Here is a 17602-nt window from a genome sequence, read left to right on the forward strand (position 1 = left end):
CTACAGTGTTCCTCCATTGAATGGGCAATTAACTCATCAGGGTGACAAACATTGCCATGTTTGGATTGCTCACTCTAATTCAATTGACTGTGGCAAAGACAATTAAAAGCGTTGAATGTAGACGTGGAGAGAATAATTACGTACTGTTATTTATTTATTTTAATTTTTTTTTTTTGCACTGAGCATTTTCTGCTGGGTATGTGATGACATTATTAGTTTTCAAAATCACCAGGATGTGATGATTAAAACAGAAAAAGATATACAAAGTGACTCTAAACAACAAGAAGAATGCATTAGCTAAGATGACGGAGATATTTCATGCCAATACCAAGTTGCATTATAACCAGACTCCAGGGTAAAACCACTTTGTTTAACCTTTGGATGTATTTATACCCCACATCAGTATGTACATACCAACTTGCACAATGAAACTAGCTTGATTAATAAAGTGAATAACAAAAAACACATATTTATTAGATTATAAATTATAATATATAATTATAAAAAGCATTTATAGCATTAGGAAACCACAATGTCTCAACGTCAACCAACTGGGGATCGTTTCATCCAAGAGAAAAATGTAAATGATTAGTACAGCGTAATCAAAAGTAAACTCTGTCACAGCATTGTTTAGATGCAGTACCGTACACAGTTTCCACAACAAGAGTGTAATACAATTAACAAATAATTCTAGACATGTACAGAATTTTGACTAGAAAACAAAGTTTGAATCAAATTGTCTGTCACTCAAAAGCGCAGATCATCATTTCAAAATCCTTTAGTTCCTACTACTATGATTTAGAAATACTTTCATTTTATGCTGTCTGATGAATGCATTAAGTGACAGTGCTGGAAAACCTTAAGTTGCCAGATCTGTACAGCTGCATTGTATGAGGGTGTGATAGGAGGTTGTCGATTATCAGCTGACAGACAGGGAAAGACACGAAGGTCCCTCTGACACACACTCCTATATGTGCTGGGATTTCAAGTCCCTAAACTAATCCCTAATCCAGGTAGTAAGGATATAAACCCTGATCCCCGTTACACACACGGTGGTCTGCGGTTTTGGCTTCTTACTGGCGGAGCACCGATCCCAGATAAACACACAGTGTTTCTGCAGTGTTCCTTATCGCTATTTCAATAACACCCAGGAGACACACTTGACGGACACTGAGTGATGTGACGATTGCACAAGCACCCACAATCATTCCTCTTGTTAAATCACAGCGATCCTTCCGCTTTCGGGTGATTGTTGCTGAATAGTCTGGACTTTCTAAATTGACTTAAATTCTCTCTTTTTTCACTTAAATGAAGATGGTGAAAATAAATCATTGAGCTAATTACACTGTTTAGTGTCAACTGATCTGTCAAAGTACAGTATAAATGCAAGTTTCAAAATACTGCAAGGTAAGAGACGGTAACACAGCTAGAGTGAGGAAACCACAACACACTGTATTGTACTATAGTAAAAAACTGGCAATTAAAAGTTACCGTATGTAGTTTAATCACTTTGGTGTCACTGTATGTCTCACATACTGTACTATGTCTAGTACAGTAGCCCTTTATTTCCAAGTCATGCTGATCAGTCATTGCTAACAGACTTTTTTTTTAAGCGGTCCCTGCTACACCAGCACATTGCCAGGCATCATGCACTTAGTGTTCTATCTTAGTGTTCTATGACCTCATGATTAAGCAATCATTTAGGAACTTGTTGTTCGAAGGCAATGCCATCCATCAAATTAATATAATCACTCACTGGTGTGTTTTCCATCCACAACAGCTGGTACAGTCTGCTTGAGTATCTTGTTTGTAACAACAGAGAGGACCAATAGATTGAGAGGCGTGGGTCAAAGAAGGCTACTCTTAATAATAGCAGTTTAGAAGCCTAATTATAATGCAGTGGGGTTTTTTTTGTTTTTGTTTTTTGTGGTTCAAGCTCAATTACTGTAGTTATAAATGTAGTCTTGGTTAGAGAGGTATTTAGATATTTTTTGCTTCATAAAGTTGAATATACTAAACGAAAGACCTACAAAAAAATTTGAAATCTAACAAAATACTGCACTACTATTATGGCTTCTGGTAAGAAAAAACCTCATGAATATAAACGTGTTTGGAACCAAGCTCTAGAATATATTATCAAACAAGAAACATTATAAAATACTCCATGTCAACAGCATCATGTTAGAGCATAGATGTTACCTGTATGATGCTACGATTTCAAATTATAAATGCTACTTGATCAAACAAAAAGACAATAATATTTAAATCACATAAAAAATAAAATCAACTCAATAAAAAATAAATAAATACATACATAAATAAATGAACAAATGAATAAATAAATACAATTTGAAAAAGTAACAAGCAATCCTACAGATATAAGTAACTGACACCAGGAAGTCTATCTACTGTACCATGAAGCCTCTCATGCATGAAAAGTCTGTCCACAAAGCACAAAGCAAAGTCTGATGTTACTGATACACTGGCAAACCCAGCAAATGCCATGTCGAAATGAACTGCTTAGCTTTTATTCCGAGGTGACAAAGCTACACAAGGAAGTTTTCCAGACAAAAACCAATTATGATTGGCTGATAAAAGTGCTGTAAAAAGTGGTAAAGGCACAGCAAAGCTTAGTGAAAGCATGGTACCACATGATAAAGCACAGGCAAGTATTCTGTAAAATGTGAATGCCGCACATCCTTCCTGCAAATCAGGCTCCATCATAATGGTAAAGGCAGCAGATTCCAGTATACAGGATTAATAAAAGCACGGTACACTGTGCAAATATATTGTAGTAAACATTTCTAAGGGATATAGGTTACTTTATCACTGCTGATAAATGATAGGACTTGTATAACTCTAAGCTGTATACAGAATGCTGAATTACATGTTGCCATTTTGTTTTACCGTCTTTAGGTTAAAATAATCACAGAATGGTTTAAAGCAGTTTGCTGGCAGATCTAGCAACACAGAGCCCACAAACAAATCCTGTTATTGTTGTTTAACAGTTAATTATAGTATACAGTAAAAGTGGGTCACCATGATCTATAGTACAGTCATTTCATGCAAGGTTTTATACAGTTTTGAAAATATAGTCTTCAAAATCCAGAGGCCAGAGCTTTTGCATGCATTGGCCAACATCCCTTAAAATGAGTTGTTCTCAAGAAAATGTGAGCGGGTGAAGAAATATGTAAATAAATAACTACAAATTAGGCTTTAAAGGAAACACCAGGTTTCTAATTTCTAATTTCAAGAAACTAATTTCCCACCAATGTACTGTAATGAGAAGTCATGACTTATCTAATTCTGTAAGATGGCAAAATATGCTATAACCACACATACTGTAATTACTACTGATATTGTCTTTTACTCTTAAATACCATTTATTTTCATATTGCACGCCCCTTAAACTGAGATATTTAACTTAAATGAAGGATACTTTTTTAACAGAAATGAATAAGGGTTGGTGAAAATACAAGCCATGACTAAATTTAAATTAACAGGAAGAACCTGCCAGTAGGGTTTATTTAAGAAGGAATGTGAATATTCTAGTACTTTCCATTATTCTTTTACCAATGCCCATTGCACTGCAGAGAAATCTGACTCATTTTCTTTTACTCACACCCTAGGAAGCCAAAATGCCTGGAGCATGCCGAGGAATGTGGCAAAAAAAAATAAATTAAATGGTAGAAAAAGTTTGTTTAATCACAAGTAAATCCACATGAAGGAGACAAACAACAGCAACGGCATTTGTGACCTTGATCTACAGTGGCAATTTAAGCTTTTGTAAAGAAACAGTGATGAACTTTTCTGCTCTTTTTTTATTCTTTGTTTGTTAGACTGCACATTAGTAATTTAGGTTGTACCGTCAATCAGCCTTCCTGCCCTTAATTAGCAACATTTGTTACCTCGTTTACTCGTACAGTAGTTTATTTCAACTTTTAAAATATGTATTTTTTAACATTTAAACATTTCTAAACAAACCAGAGCAACCAGAAAACAGTTCTAGTCAAATACAGTCCGAAATATATAGGAGGCTAGGACTGAATAATCATTTTACAAAAACTCTGGAGGTTTCCTACAGTCCTTGTATATGCCTCAGTATATCTGCGTGACAGTGACCTCTGTCACTCACTCTGCACCCCAACCACAGATGGAGGGAAAGCATCATTTTAGTACTCTGCTCCCCACAGGCCTCTCCTTCATGTTCGCCTGAGGGTATGTCATTCCTCCACCTTTTTTATGGTAGTCTCTGTCCAGTGTCTACCAGTTTGTACCCATTTATACTGAATTACTAACATTACAATGTTTTTTTTTTTTTTCTTGTTTTTTTTTACCTTATAGAACCATATAATTACTGTATACACTGCACCTGTTAACTAAACACACTTGAAACCACAAACAAGGCTCCTGGCTACTGTAAATAACATGAAGATCAGACGCAGGGACTTTTACCAGTTAGACATATGGCTCCCCAGGCTTTTTTTGGAATTTTTAAAAAAAAAAAATTGATTATCATTATTCCTCAGATTAAACCTGTAATCATTTTATGAATACAGCACACATACATTCAATCAATTAAATAATGCAATTTTCAGATTTATGAACAATCTCCATTACTTATGTATTTGAAACTGTGAGGTTCATCTGTATTTATGTCAAGCCAAGATACAAAAATATAGAACCAAACTATTTAACAGCTTTATATTGAATATTGCCAGTTAAAAGAGCCATATCTTGGATCTCAGAATAATGGACAGATCTGAACTAAAACAGAGGCATGTAAGGGTGAAATACTCCAGGCTTTGGAGTAGATTCAAACAAAAAATATAGAACATGCATTTTTTCCTTGTTCTATGGATTACTGAATGTTAAAACAAAGGTTATGATTTAAACATGTACCTCTGTACAGTTTATAATGTGTAGCCATTTACTTAATCACATTATTATTTGCTTTGCTGTTACACTTTTTAGTATTTTACATTCTGTTAGTAATTACTAAACAGCTGGCACTGTTTTGGCAATGTACAGTTTAATCATACAGTTTTCCATTACATGAGCTGGTTCATAGACTCTGTCATTTCATGAATCTGGCATATTCAGTATGTGTCTATGTACAGGGTCCCAGTACAGCTACTGAACAGCTGTGCCTTTCATAATAGATATGTAGCTCAAAAACACAAAGTGCTTGACCCACCTGTGCAACTGTGAGAGGTTGGGGTCTTCCTGTTTTTACAAGGGCCGGAAGGGTGGTGGTTTTGTCCTTTCTTAGCTTCTCAAGCTTTGCCTTAATGACTTTTCTGTAAGAACAGAAGAAAAAAAAGTTTGTATTTTATTTTTTTATTTTTTTGCTGTGTTATTTCATATTGAATCCGGAATACGTTATGAATTTATTGCAAGCTGAGTTAATAAAAGTTGCAAGCAGCAATGTTAACTAATGAATTATGGTGGGTACACGCATCACACACCATTGGTATATGCGTAGACCAAGCAATACTGATGAGGGACAATGGCCACACTTGATTTGTTTCATGCTTCATGCTTAATTTGCTGGCAGAGCATCAGAAGCTCTCCAAACACAAAGGTTGGAAGGGAGATGTTGGCATCATAGGGTGAAAAGTAAATAATGTTATTACTGTATTATTTGAAATGGTAAAAACACGAATATTCCATGTTGCTTGTTGGGTGATGTAATGGTTCTGTACTAGGTGGCACAAGTACAGCTACAATTGAAAGACTGCCACAACAGATGGTATCAATACACACACCACTGAAGTACCATACTGTATCATGGAAGAATTGCACAGTGCATGTGGTGATGCATATTGGATATTTATTATACATAAAAAAATCTACAGAAAAGTTCTGTGTGACAAAACAACTAACTAACTAACTAACTAACTTAAATAAATAAATACATAAATGACAAGAAAATAAAGGTTGATCTGCTGTTGAAAATGAATGTCTTACCGAATGCATAATGAAAACAGAAAGGCAGCTCTGTGCTTAACAGTACTTGATAAGACAGTAAGATTGAAATTACCACCTAGCTTTCAGCCACTTTGATTTCAGTCAGCTCCACATTTGATTTTGTTCGCAATTCAAACTCAATTTGAAAGCAGCTCTTGGCATCGCGATCAAGGCAATCTGAGACATGCATGCTGTAGTGGCTACTTTTTTTTATAATTATCAAAAGAAAAATGAAGGCCTAGCACCGATACTTTCCTCACTTGATTGTACTTCATAGACACTGATTAATTAGTATGCTAGTCTTGCTATATAGCCTGAACATCCATGCGGGCGCACAGAAAGCCAGCTTGTGTATATGCTGGGTGGTTTCTATGACAGCATGTACAACAGGTGCTGCTGAAAACTGCAAATTTCAAAGAATGTGGAGCTGCTGCTCATAGTCTATCTAAAACTGCAGTCACAGCAACAACGAGTTCAAAAAACTAAATCTACTGTTAAATTAAAATTAAAATACAGCCATGTAACTGCTTCCCTTTAAAGATACATTTTTTTTTATTTATAAAGGAGTGTTTTCATTGATTAATTAATAAACAACACTTTCTTAATGCCACATCAATACAAAGACCACGATACAGGCCTACAGATAACCTCTTTTTAATTTCTGTTTTACTTCATGACCTCCCACTGTCATGTCCCATCATTTTTAATAGGGGTGGTAAGCCAGTTGATGAAAGATTGTGACCATACACCTAAAACTATTTTGTGGAATGTAAACAAACAGGACTGTCAAACAAAACTGTTTCATTTTCAATATGTAAAGCTGGAGTGTGCCACACTTCTATTCAAGGCTTTATCGGAAAGCAAACCTTACTGAAGTCAAAATAGCTTCCCTCCCCTATGCTTTACTACCACTTACAGCAGTGGGGGGTTATACAGTCATCCTTCAAGCTCTGTCAAAGCACAGGACGTAAAAGAAGAATCAGAGACAAACTACATACAGTACAGTATATATATATATATATATATATATATATATATATATATATATATATATATATATATATATATATATATATATAGTACTAGATTAAAGTAAAATGAAGTAATATATATAGTATTGTCTACTGATCTATATATATATTATCTGTATATATATATACTGTATGTATGTATATGTCTCTATCTATATATATATATATATATATATATAGTTAATATATGTAAATATCTAAATATAAAAAATCTAATATAAATTGAGGAAAACCGTGTGTCACCACGAGGAAAACAGTTATAGATTTTTTTTTAGATTTAACTCCTTTTGGCACACAGTGGGCTCCTTTTTCAAATTAAAAATATGTATGTATGTGTATGTAGGTAGGTATTCCTTTCAGATATGCACACACAATTACTATATATAAATATTTTAAACAGGTGAGACTCAATATACTGGTAGATATCCGATATCTATATATATTATATATATATATAGGTAATATATATATATATATATATATATATAGATAGTATATATATATATATGTATATTAAATTACAACTAAAATAAACTATATGGATGCATATAATTAATTTGGAATTAAAGCTAAAACATTTCGTGTGATTTACCTGGCACGTTATTAGGAGGACTGTAAATGACAGGGTGTGTGGAGAGCTACTGTACTATACTACCACTGCACTGCAAAGTTATATTTTCTTTTAGTTTTGTTTAATCAGCACCCCTGTATGTTTATTATATAGTGTCAGGGGCACCTTTAGGGCATTCCAATACAACAAGGAATTATCAGAAAACACAGCACACCTGTCCACTAGACTACAGTCATTTTATTTAAAAACGTAACTGTTATATATTACTGCAACTCTGCAACTCAGTAAACACGTGTTAAAGTGAATGCTAAATCACTTACTTCCTGTCAAGTGTATTAACCGGTTGGTTCATCATTGTGAACGATTGGTGACTGATGTTTCGATCTTCTCCATGCCTCGCTGTCTGTCATGCAGCGTTTCTCTTGCACTTTCCCCTGCCTCGCTGGCAGAAGCTTGGAATCTGTGGCGCGATCGCTGCTGCTGCTCCTCCTCTGGGGCATGCCCGGTTTCACCTCCCACAGCACGAGCGACGTTTGTCAGTAACCAGGGAAACAGCACTCCAGACTATTCCTGAAACAATCGCGATTGTGATGTCAGATACGTTCGGGCTCCCCTTGTCTACAGTAGCAGGCTGCAAGTGGGGCTTGTGCGATTTATCCTCGAAGTCAAGGATATCATTTCTCAATGGTGGTCAGAAGAGGTGCCAAAAACCGCTCTTAAGGGGCTTTGAGCAATATGTGTCTTTTCTCAGAGGAAGTGACTGTGTCATATTGTTGTAGATTACCGGTCTTTATTTTAATGGACTCGGACAATATAAAGAGAATGTATCACCACCGTCCACACTATAAATTGGCCTCCTGTTCGGCAGGTTTTCAGGACCCGACATACAGAACTGTAGAGTTCCATGTGCAGCACAGGAGATTGGGTTCCTGTCCGCTGCACAGGATGCACAGGAACATATATATATATATATATATATATATATTATATATATATAATCTATATATATATATATATATATATAGGATAAAGATATATTATATTCTTCGATATAGCTATATTAACAAAAACATTTTAAAATGTTGTACTTTCAGATATAATCTATAAACATTGAAAAGGCAAATCACAAATTCAATATTTAAAGTCAATATGAATATTAAATCTGGAAAAAAATAATGCCTCAGTCAACAGTTCTGTGAATCTAACAAATAAATCTGTGTGGAAAAAAATACATGTAACTTAAATCTTTATTTTACAATTAGCTTTATTAACATTTAGCTAACAGTATACATCCAAAATACAGGATCTATCAGCATTTTAGGCAACGTAAATAAACTTTCAGGCATGTCTGTATATGATTACGAACCTACCAACCCTGCTGCTGCCTTATTATTGGTAATACGAATATTGAAAATATTGTACTGTTATCCACCATTGATTTTATAATAGGCAGATATGCTATTGAAAAGAACCAGTAATAATCATCCATCCATTATCTGTAACAGCTTAATCCTATCACGGTGAGCCGGAGCCTAACCAGACACACAGGGCGCAAGGTAGAACTACAACTAAGGGGCAATTTAGAGAGGCCAATCCACCTAGCCGCATGTCTTTGGTCTGTGGGAGGAAACCGGAGGAAACCCCTACGAACACGGGCAGTGTTTTAAACTCCACACAGACAAACAGACCCGAGGCCTCGAACCCAGGACCCTGGAGCTGGACAGCAACAGCGCTAACCATCACACCGCCGAGTAATAGTCATGGTAGTTCTAAAAGGCATTGAAAAAAAGGTGCTTTCAAACCTTGGTTGAACTTTCTTTACTATTAAACGCATGAAGAGCCAAGCCGTTATCTACCAGGAAATGCTACGGCAAGTAAATAAGTTAAATACACGTAACTGATACAACATGCAATTTTAATAGGGAACTCTTCCATCAGGATTCTGAAATTAAACCCAGCGTTCTCCTATTATATGAACACTGAACTCAGTGAAACCTGCAACGGTAGGTCACTGAAATGAAATATAATTTCAGTGATCATTGTGAAGCGTCATACCCATCAGAATGATTTGAATTTGATTAGATCCGGTTTGCAGGAGTGACGCAAACATTCGCATCAATAAACACTGTGTGAACTAACCTGTACGTGTGTGCCTGCTTTGCAGTATATTCACATGAAAAAACGACAGCCAAAATGTGGATTATTAAGCATACAGAGCTGGACCATTTTATATTTTTTAAACACTAGGATAACTTGAAATAGTGTTTTAAATAAGTATACATTAATTGCAGCCTAATTAGACCATGCTTGACATCTAAATACTTAATGGTTTTATTCAAATTTTTTTTTAAACACCAGTGGGTTATACAGCTCTATCAGACCACTCTCTCAAATGGAGCGCTAATTACCATTAAACACACAGAATATGAAGGTTGTCAGGCACTGCAGAACTTCTTGTTTGGCAATAACCATGGAAACTGGTCTTTTCCTTTGATTGAAAATACCTGAAAATGCATGGCAATCCTTTCATTATGAAGAGGACACTACACCCTTATGCAATCTGCAGGGAGCACTGTGCACCCCTTCAATAGCCATCAGGGTCTTATTATAAACAGTGGGTAATGGAGTAGCTAAATAGTGCTTGAGCCAAAGTAAACCCCAGTGTATCAAAAGTATTGGGCATGGCCATTCTTATAAACAGATTCAAGCACTTAGCAGGTGATAGATGGACAATAATTTAACCTGGCCAAGGTAGCTAATCTGAAACATCTCTCTGTGCAGCAACTGTATATTAACAATCTGCACATCAGAACAGCATCAAAGGTCTAGTTTTAATAATTATATCGAATAACTTTGGGCCATATTTTCAAAGGGTCTTTTTTGAAAGAGGTAAAACACTGGTTCATTTTAAAACTAGAACCAAACAACTAAGTTATATATTTCAATGCGTTCTCTTAAACACTTTGTGTTTTGTTTTTCATTTTGTAACATTACCATGATTTTTTCTTTAAAAAAAATAGGAGTTACTTAAAGATTAAAAAACAAAACACTGATTTGTTAAAATCAGAAATGAAGAATTAAAGAAGTGAAAATAAACTTATTTAATATCACTATTTTTTTTTAACTTTTGTTTCTTTTTTTACAAAAAAATACACATCCATTTTTGAAAGATTAAAATTAAAAAATACATAAACATACAAACATAAGACATACACAAAAAAATAAAAACAAATTTGAAGAAAGTACAAAGACAAACTTCTTAAAAGGAAAAATTAACAGTTTAAAACCATAAAAAAAAACCTCCTGTACAACAAATTAACTGCTTCTACCTGCAATGAGTTGTCTCTTGAGCATAGTAAACCATTTAAGTTGTAGTATGCCTTTCAGAAAGCTTGCCTGTGCTTCAAAATTAAATCACTGGGTATCCTCTTCTGCCTGGCACCATTCTGAACGCTAATTCTGCAAACCCTGCTCATGATGATCGGGAAGAGCACAAGCCAGTATTTGACTGTGCTGCAATGTGATCAGAGCTCAAATTCATCGTATTTCTTTAGGGGTCAGACTGACACAATTTAGTATAGAGGGGCCTGTCACAAAACCTAGGGGTTAAGCACATTCGGGATGAAAACTGTGCAAACTTCAATTATATCAGTTATATAAATTACTATATGTATTTGATTTGTCATACTGAAATGCCTGAAACAACTTACATTTGCTCTATGACAACAAAGTAGTACCCAAAGTACTTTGCTCAATTTTTATAAAAATATGCGTCCAAGCTGAAATTATTATATGCAGGTGCACCTCTTAATTGTGCTTTGTGTTGTGTGCCTCCCATTTTACAGCTGAATGGCACTGAGGCACTGAAGATAATTTGCCAAGGACGACCCAATTTCAAAGCATAGTTGCCGAGCTAAGGTTTGCAACTAGACTCCTCAGACAACAACACTATTCTCTTCATTTGCAGTAATAATTCCATTAATCATACCCATTTTGCACTTTCATTAGTTAGAGATGACACATCCCACCCAAAAAGAAAATATTACAAAACGATAAATAACCTCCACCTTCTGAGGTGGGGCATAAATATTTAAAAGTAAATACACGTTTTCATGGTTTGATCTGGACCCCAGTCTGTACATAGGCTGATGCTTACTGCCACTCAGTTAAAAGGCAGAAAAAACAAACAAACAAAACAGCCCGCTCTAACATAGTTTTAAAAACGTCAACCAAAATTCTAAATTCTGAAAGTAGTATATAAAAATATTGTTACAAATATTGCTGCCCATATACAAATGTCTTCTGTGAACTCCCATACATATTCATCAACTTGTTCATAGTGGTATTTTAAAAAAAAAACACAAACACGCTACAGAAAAAGGGTTCTTGAAGGAGGGCCCAGGCTAAAAGGAGTTTAGTCACTGGCTGCTCCTGGGTGCAATGGCTTCACTCTGGCAAACCGGGACAGTCCAGGTCGGAGGCCTTGGCTTGGAGATTTTACTGCCACAGTTTCAGAGGCATTTGGGCTTCTTCTAATTTGCGCTAGGAAAAAAAAAAAAAAAAATACGGTTTGAGGTCTTGGAGAATGTTAACTAAAAGGTTCACAGATGGATCAAGGTTTTGTTCAGGCCTCTGCCAAGAAATTTCCTTGGACTCACTTTTCCAAAACATACTTGTGTGACTAAAAAAAAATCACTTGGTTCAAACATTGGTTTGCTGGCCCGACACATTTCTTTAGTTTAGTTTTATTACTTCTGTGCTTACCAGGTGGGGTCCACTTGGGCTTCCTGGCACCGGATGGGCTCTGAACCTGGACAGGTTTGTATGCTGGGAGAGTCGCGTTCGAGGGCTTCATCAACATGGGATTAGATGTGGTGGGAGCTGGACTTGCAGCTGCAGGTGTCACTTTGAACAAAGAAAAAATGTGCTAGCTCGTTTGCGATTTGCTGTTTAAGTTTGTTGTGATTAAATATTTAATTAATTTTTAAACTATGTATCTCCTGGCTTAAATATTCCAGTTACAAGAGTACAATAAATTATTCAGATACAGTAAGAACAGAAGACCGGTCAAGATGGATGGCGTCTTGTGCGTTAGGTTGCCTAATATAAAGCCTAATGTATTATCTTTAAGAAACCCAGGGGTATATGGCCACCACACAGCGATTCTGTATAACTGACCTGTCACACAGAGCCTGGATTTTTCTTTCTTTGAACTTTGTGCTTTTGATTTGGCCTCCTCGTTTTCTTTCACTTTCGCCCCTTTTTAACTGTGAACCCTTCAACATCCACCTCTTTGACACGCTCTCTGAACCAATGTCTGAAATGAGAAATATCTTTGATCGACACCCTGTTCCAAATATCATACAATCTTGACCACTTCCATATCATTCAGCAAAAAAAGAAAGAAAGACTAAGACTGCAGAAATAATGAATGTGGAATCATAGCCAATAAGCATTCACTCACAGAATGATGAACATTCTGCGCCACTCAATATAAAACTGGTTCCTGCTGCCAGCGACCTGTTAGATATGTCACTCACTTAATGCAACACGTCATTAACTTAAGATGATAACTTGATTACAATTTATCTTTTGCACAGTTGCCCCCAAAATTAATCTATGTACTGAATGGTGCAATTTAGCATTACTCTCCATGTACTTTTAATATTCTTGCAAAAATAATTTGATGCTCTGAATTAAACAATACTACAATGCCACATTGTGGCAATGATAAGCAACTACAACTGTGACAGCCACTTGTGACATGACTACAGTTTGTAACTGGCTTGTGTTGGCTGGTCCAGTTGTAGATAATCGTCCCATAAATCAGTACCATATGTTCACAGCCAACTCGTCCCAATATCAGGTTGGCCCAAGCACTGTCGGATGCAAGTAATTTTAGACCTAAGTGAAATCATACATACAACTCCAATTATGTTGAAATCAGAAGTCCAGTCAGACCACTGATGAATAATTTCACTGACCTTTACTTTACAAAGACAGCAAGCAAATTAAAAGTGAAACAACTGTATGTGTGTTGTACTGCATAATTAAAAACTGCTAATAACATTAATAATAGTAGTACTAATCATAAGTACAGTTCAGTACAATTAGTTCACATCATGTTAGTTACTCGAAAGAAAAAAAAACTTCAGCTTTGTATTTACATACAATATTTTGTGGACCAATGTAATTATCTACTGCTTAATTAGATGTCAAGCATAATAATTTTAATAATAATAATATTCACACTGCAGTTTGAAAGTAATGGGGCCCCATCCATCTTTGCAACTGAGAGTGGATTTAAGAGGTTTCTTTTCTATCTTTGAACTTTGTGCTTGTGATTTGGCCTCCTTCTTATTTTCTTTCACTTTCATCCCCTTTTTAACTATGAACCCTTCAACACCCTCCTCTTCGTCACTGAAATCAGGGTCACTCTCTGAACCAACATCTGAAATGTGAAATATCTTTTTTGATCGACACACTGTTCCAAAACATAATTAAAAACAACTATACTTTACAACCTTGACATTAAACCAGTTACAAAAAACGAAAAATAAATATCCCTCCCCCCCCAAAAAAAAAACAGTCAAAGATTGATACTTGAGCAATGGCTGGACAACTAAAGGTTTAAGTAAAAATTCATGAGTGTCAGATTGTGCAGGTATAAATCCCTCACCTGGAGTACCTGGATCATAGTCCTCATCCTGACCTCCGTCACCATCACCTTCATCCAGCAGCATCTTCCTTTGTTGTGTTTAGCTGCATCCTGCACCTGGTGGTAATTGTAAATTAGAGCCAGGTGCAGGGTATTTAAGAGAGGCAGCCAGCCTGTTCCAGGCTGCTGCTGAGAGAAGAGCCCGACTGTGTGAGTGAGCAGTCGTATCGAGGTATTGTGTGAGGGTGTGTTTTTGAATGTTTGTGGCAGGTAAACGGTTTAGCCGTCCTGCGTGATAGTTAGGTTCCTGTTTATGTTTAGTAAGTGCTCCAAATAGGAGCTAGGTGTTTGTTTTGTGTTTATTTCATTTTGTGTTTATTAAAAGTACGCGTGAGCGCCGTTTTAGTACAATCCTGTGTGTTGGGTCGTGATTCAGAAGGGAGAAGAACCCGTGAGAGCCTGTGTGGCGAGCCAAAAAGTGACTCATATATATATATATATATATATATATCACACGTGTGTGTGTGTGTGTGTGTGTGTGTATATATTTTTTTTTTAATATGAAAAAGAACATTATACTTCTTACATTTATTAGCTACCTGGAGTAAGCTATTGATATGTCACTGTATATTTGGCAATGGTATAACACATTAACATACTGTAACATACCTATACATAAGATGACCAACTAACTCTGCCGCAGACGTATTTCTGTCATCCACATACTTTATAGTTGGTTTAGTTATCCAGTGAGTTAACAATTCCAGCACATGTCCTTCAAGGGATAAAAATACTTGTGGCCACTGTGACATTACAGTTGGCAGGGACACATTTCTAGGAGAGACAGGCTGAGGTAACACTGACAGAATGTTTCAGTCAAAAAAGTAATTTTACAGCTACTGCTAGCAGTTCAATTCATGCTTCTGATTCTGGAACACCAGATCTCCAGCCAAAAGCAGCAGAGATACTGTACGATGACAAAGCAAGCAAAGCTTAAGTTGAATGGTGAAACTAAGTAACAAACATAAACAAATTCAAACCTCTCTCTTTTGGTAGACTGACTGCAAAGTTTTCTTCAATTGTCTGCAGCATTGACAAAGCTAATGCAGCCTCCAAATCCCTTTCATAAAGCCTGTCATCCACAAGTAATCTGTAAGAAAACCATTAACAGCTGTGGAATTATTGGGGTCTATTCATTTGATCTAAACAGTGGTATCTCAAATCAGACCCCACCCAGGAGTAGCAGTACTTATCCTCAAGCAGAAAGAAAACGGTAACGCTATTAAAAAATCAAGAAACAACTTCACTGTGCTACATATTGTCATATTTAATACTTTTAAATCATCTTATTACTTCCTCAAAATGCCTACAAAATAGGGAGCACATCATTTAGATAAAGGTTATTGTTATGAAATATTAAAATGTCTTATAGTTTGTGTGGGAGAATATCAGCACAAGAGACCAAGTCTTGCAGTTAAAGGTGCATCAGGTATGTTTTTTTAAGAAGTGACGTCAACGGTACTAATATTGTGAATAAAGAATAGTAGAAAATATATATTTTACAGTTGAGGTCACGGTTTGGGTTTGTTATGTGTGGCGTAAAGGTGAAAGGGGTGCTCTGATTGGCTTAAAGATCCCCAGCAATTTGGTACAAATATGTCCATGAAATATTGACAGTACAGTAACACTGATCCAAGTTTTGATATAGATTACCTTTGCTCACAAGGTTTCCCCAGAGATCCACCACACTCCTGAACAGGGGGGCTTGTTCACTGTCTTCAGCTTTTTCTGTCGGTCTGGTTCTTTGGGAGCCACTCGAGGCTTTTTGCTAGGAGGTGCTTTTACACAGGCAAAATCTTCATCTGTTTCAAATGAAGCCACAAGCAGTTCTATTAAATCGTGATTACTTCATGGTAACACACCTCTAAAATACTCCATTACCTCAAAGCACACTGTGGCCAGTAAAAAAAAAGTTTGAAATTGAAAATCATATCTGCATAAGCTCTGTGTAGAAACATGATTTTATATACTTTTCATAAGTGTTTTCGATATCTAGCAGGGTTAGACACTCCCACTAGTCCTGCACAGAGTCCTGGTATATTATTAAAATGAACAGGTGTCAGGAGACTGAACAATGTGTGTTATTCAGCTATACTCAGTGCACAGTACTAACCACTAAAATAACACATGATGCAAAACGGCATATTCATAAAAGGTGTCACTGCTAACAATTCCATAAATATTAGGCTACTGTACCTGCTGTGCGCTTTCATTTGCTTTATAGATCGCATATGCACAGTGAACGGTGAAACGTATGTCACTGTGGCTAACAAGCTCGTAGTAAAACCTGGAATGGGTCAAACTGCCTTATTTCCATCACTGCATGAGATCTACAGATTAAGTGCACCACAGATAAGACTTTAGAAATTATTGTTAGCTATAACCACTTTAAGATGACATATTACTACTGTATCAAATCATAATTCAGTTATTTAACACCTACCTTCATCTTCAAAATCACCAAAATATGAAGTCTACAGGTTTCTTGTTCCTGAACACACACACGATGAACAATTAAGTAACATTAAGAAAAGTTTGGTAAAAACACAAAAGTATAGGGCATGATAAGTTCATCAGAGAATGTACTATTTCATTTGAATTTTTTTTTTTAAAACTTGGCCAGCATTTTGTGAGTATTTTGCAACAGTTCATTTAAAACTTTCAAATTGATTATTGTTCACTAACTTCTCTAAAGAATGATCATATCAAGTTTCGTCATAATTGAATAAGTGTTTCACAAGGCATATCTAAAAACGAACGTTAATTAACGATAGACTGGCAGGCAAGATCCCTCCAGGTAAATGGTATTCAACCGCCCAAATAAAGTTCTGCCAAACAATTCAGATAACAAAAATGACACCAATATCATACTAGATCATACGTACAGTATAACACTGTATATTGTTATTTAGTTCCGTTTGCTATGCTTCCTACGGTGTAGATACTCAGTAAGCATTTTGATTTAGTGTTTACAAACCTCGTAGGCTTTGCCATGCTTGTTTTAGAGATCATACAAACATCAAATAACAAAAATGGCAATCACGCAGCATAAAAAGTTAAATAAATAATTTTCAAAAAATTAAAAAAATTAAAACTTTTGCCACTGCACAAAAAAAAAACTGACAGCCACACACAACACCAACAACAAAAAAAATCACGGGAATAATTTTTAGAAAAATGATTATGTTAAAAACAACTCTAAAATGAAATAAAATAAAATAAAATAAAAACGATATTCTCCTAAACCAGCAGTACTTCCAGCCTCCTTTTCCCTTTCTGATCACAACCTGCCTGAAATGAATTAAACACAAC

General features: G+C 35.8%; 1 protein-coding gene and 1 long non-coding RNA gene across 5 annotated transcripts in view; both read right to left on the reverse strand.

Moving 5' to 3' along the window:
* Positions 1 to 8151, reverse strand: part of LOC121318072 (dual specificity tyrosine-phosphorylation-regulated kinase 4-like) — a 35774-nt gene extending 27623 nt beyond the window's left edge. For 2 of the 4 annotated variants that reach the window (XM_041254327.1, XM_041254326.1), the window contains exons 1-2: positions 7893 to 8151; positions 5198 to 5300 (exon numbers count right to left, since the gene is read on the reverse strand). In XM_041254327.1, coding sequence (XP_041110261.1) covers positions 5198 to 5300; positions 7893 to 7927 — 138 coding nt within the window. In that variant the 5' untranslated portion in view covers positions 7928 to 8151. The remainder of the gene's footprint in view (positions 1 to 5197; positions 5301 to 7892) is intronic. The other 2 variants (XM_041254324.1, XM_041254328.1) reach the window with 2 other exon arrangements.
* A 2697-nt stretch (positions 8152 to 10848) lies between these two features.
* On the reverse strand, positions 10849 to 17379 carry LOC121318073. Its single transcript, XR_005950575.1, has 7 exons — positions 17268 to 17379; positions 16734 to 16781; positions 15944 to 16092; positions 15271 to 15380; positions 12751 to 12889; positions 12337 to 12477; positions 10849 to 12114 (listed from the first exon to the last, which is right to left on the reverse strand). It is a non-coding gene; the product is annotated as an uncharacterized LOC121318073 (long non-coding RNA).
* Between the last annotated feature and the right edge of the window lie 223 nt (positions 17380 to 17602).

Source organism: Polyodon spathula, chromosome 7 (genome assembly GCF_017654505.1).
Source record: "Polyodon spathula isolate WHYD16114869_AA chromosome 7, ASM1765450v1, whole genome shotgun sequence".
NCBI classification, from domain to species: Eukaryota; Metazoa; Chordata; class Actinopteri; order Acipenseriformes; family Polyodontidae; genus Polyodon; species Polyodon spathula.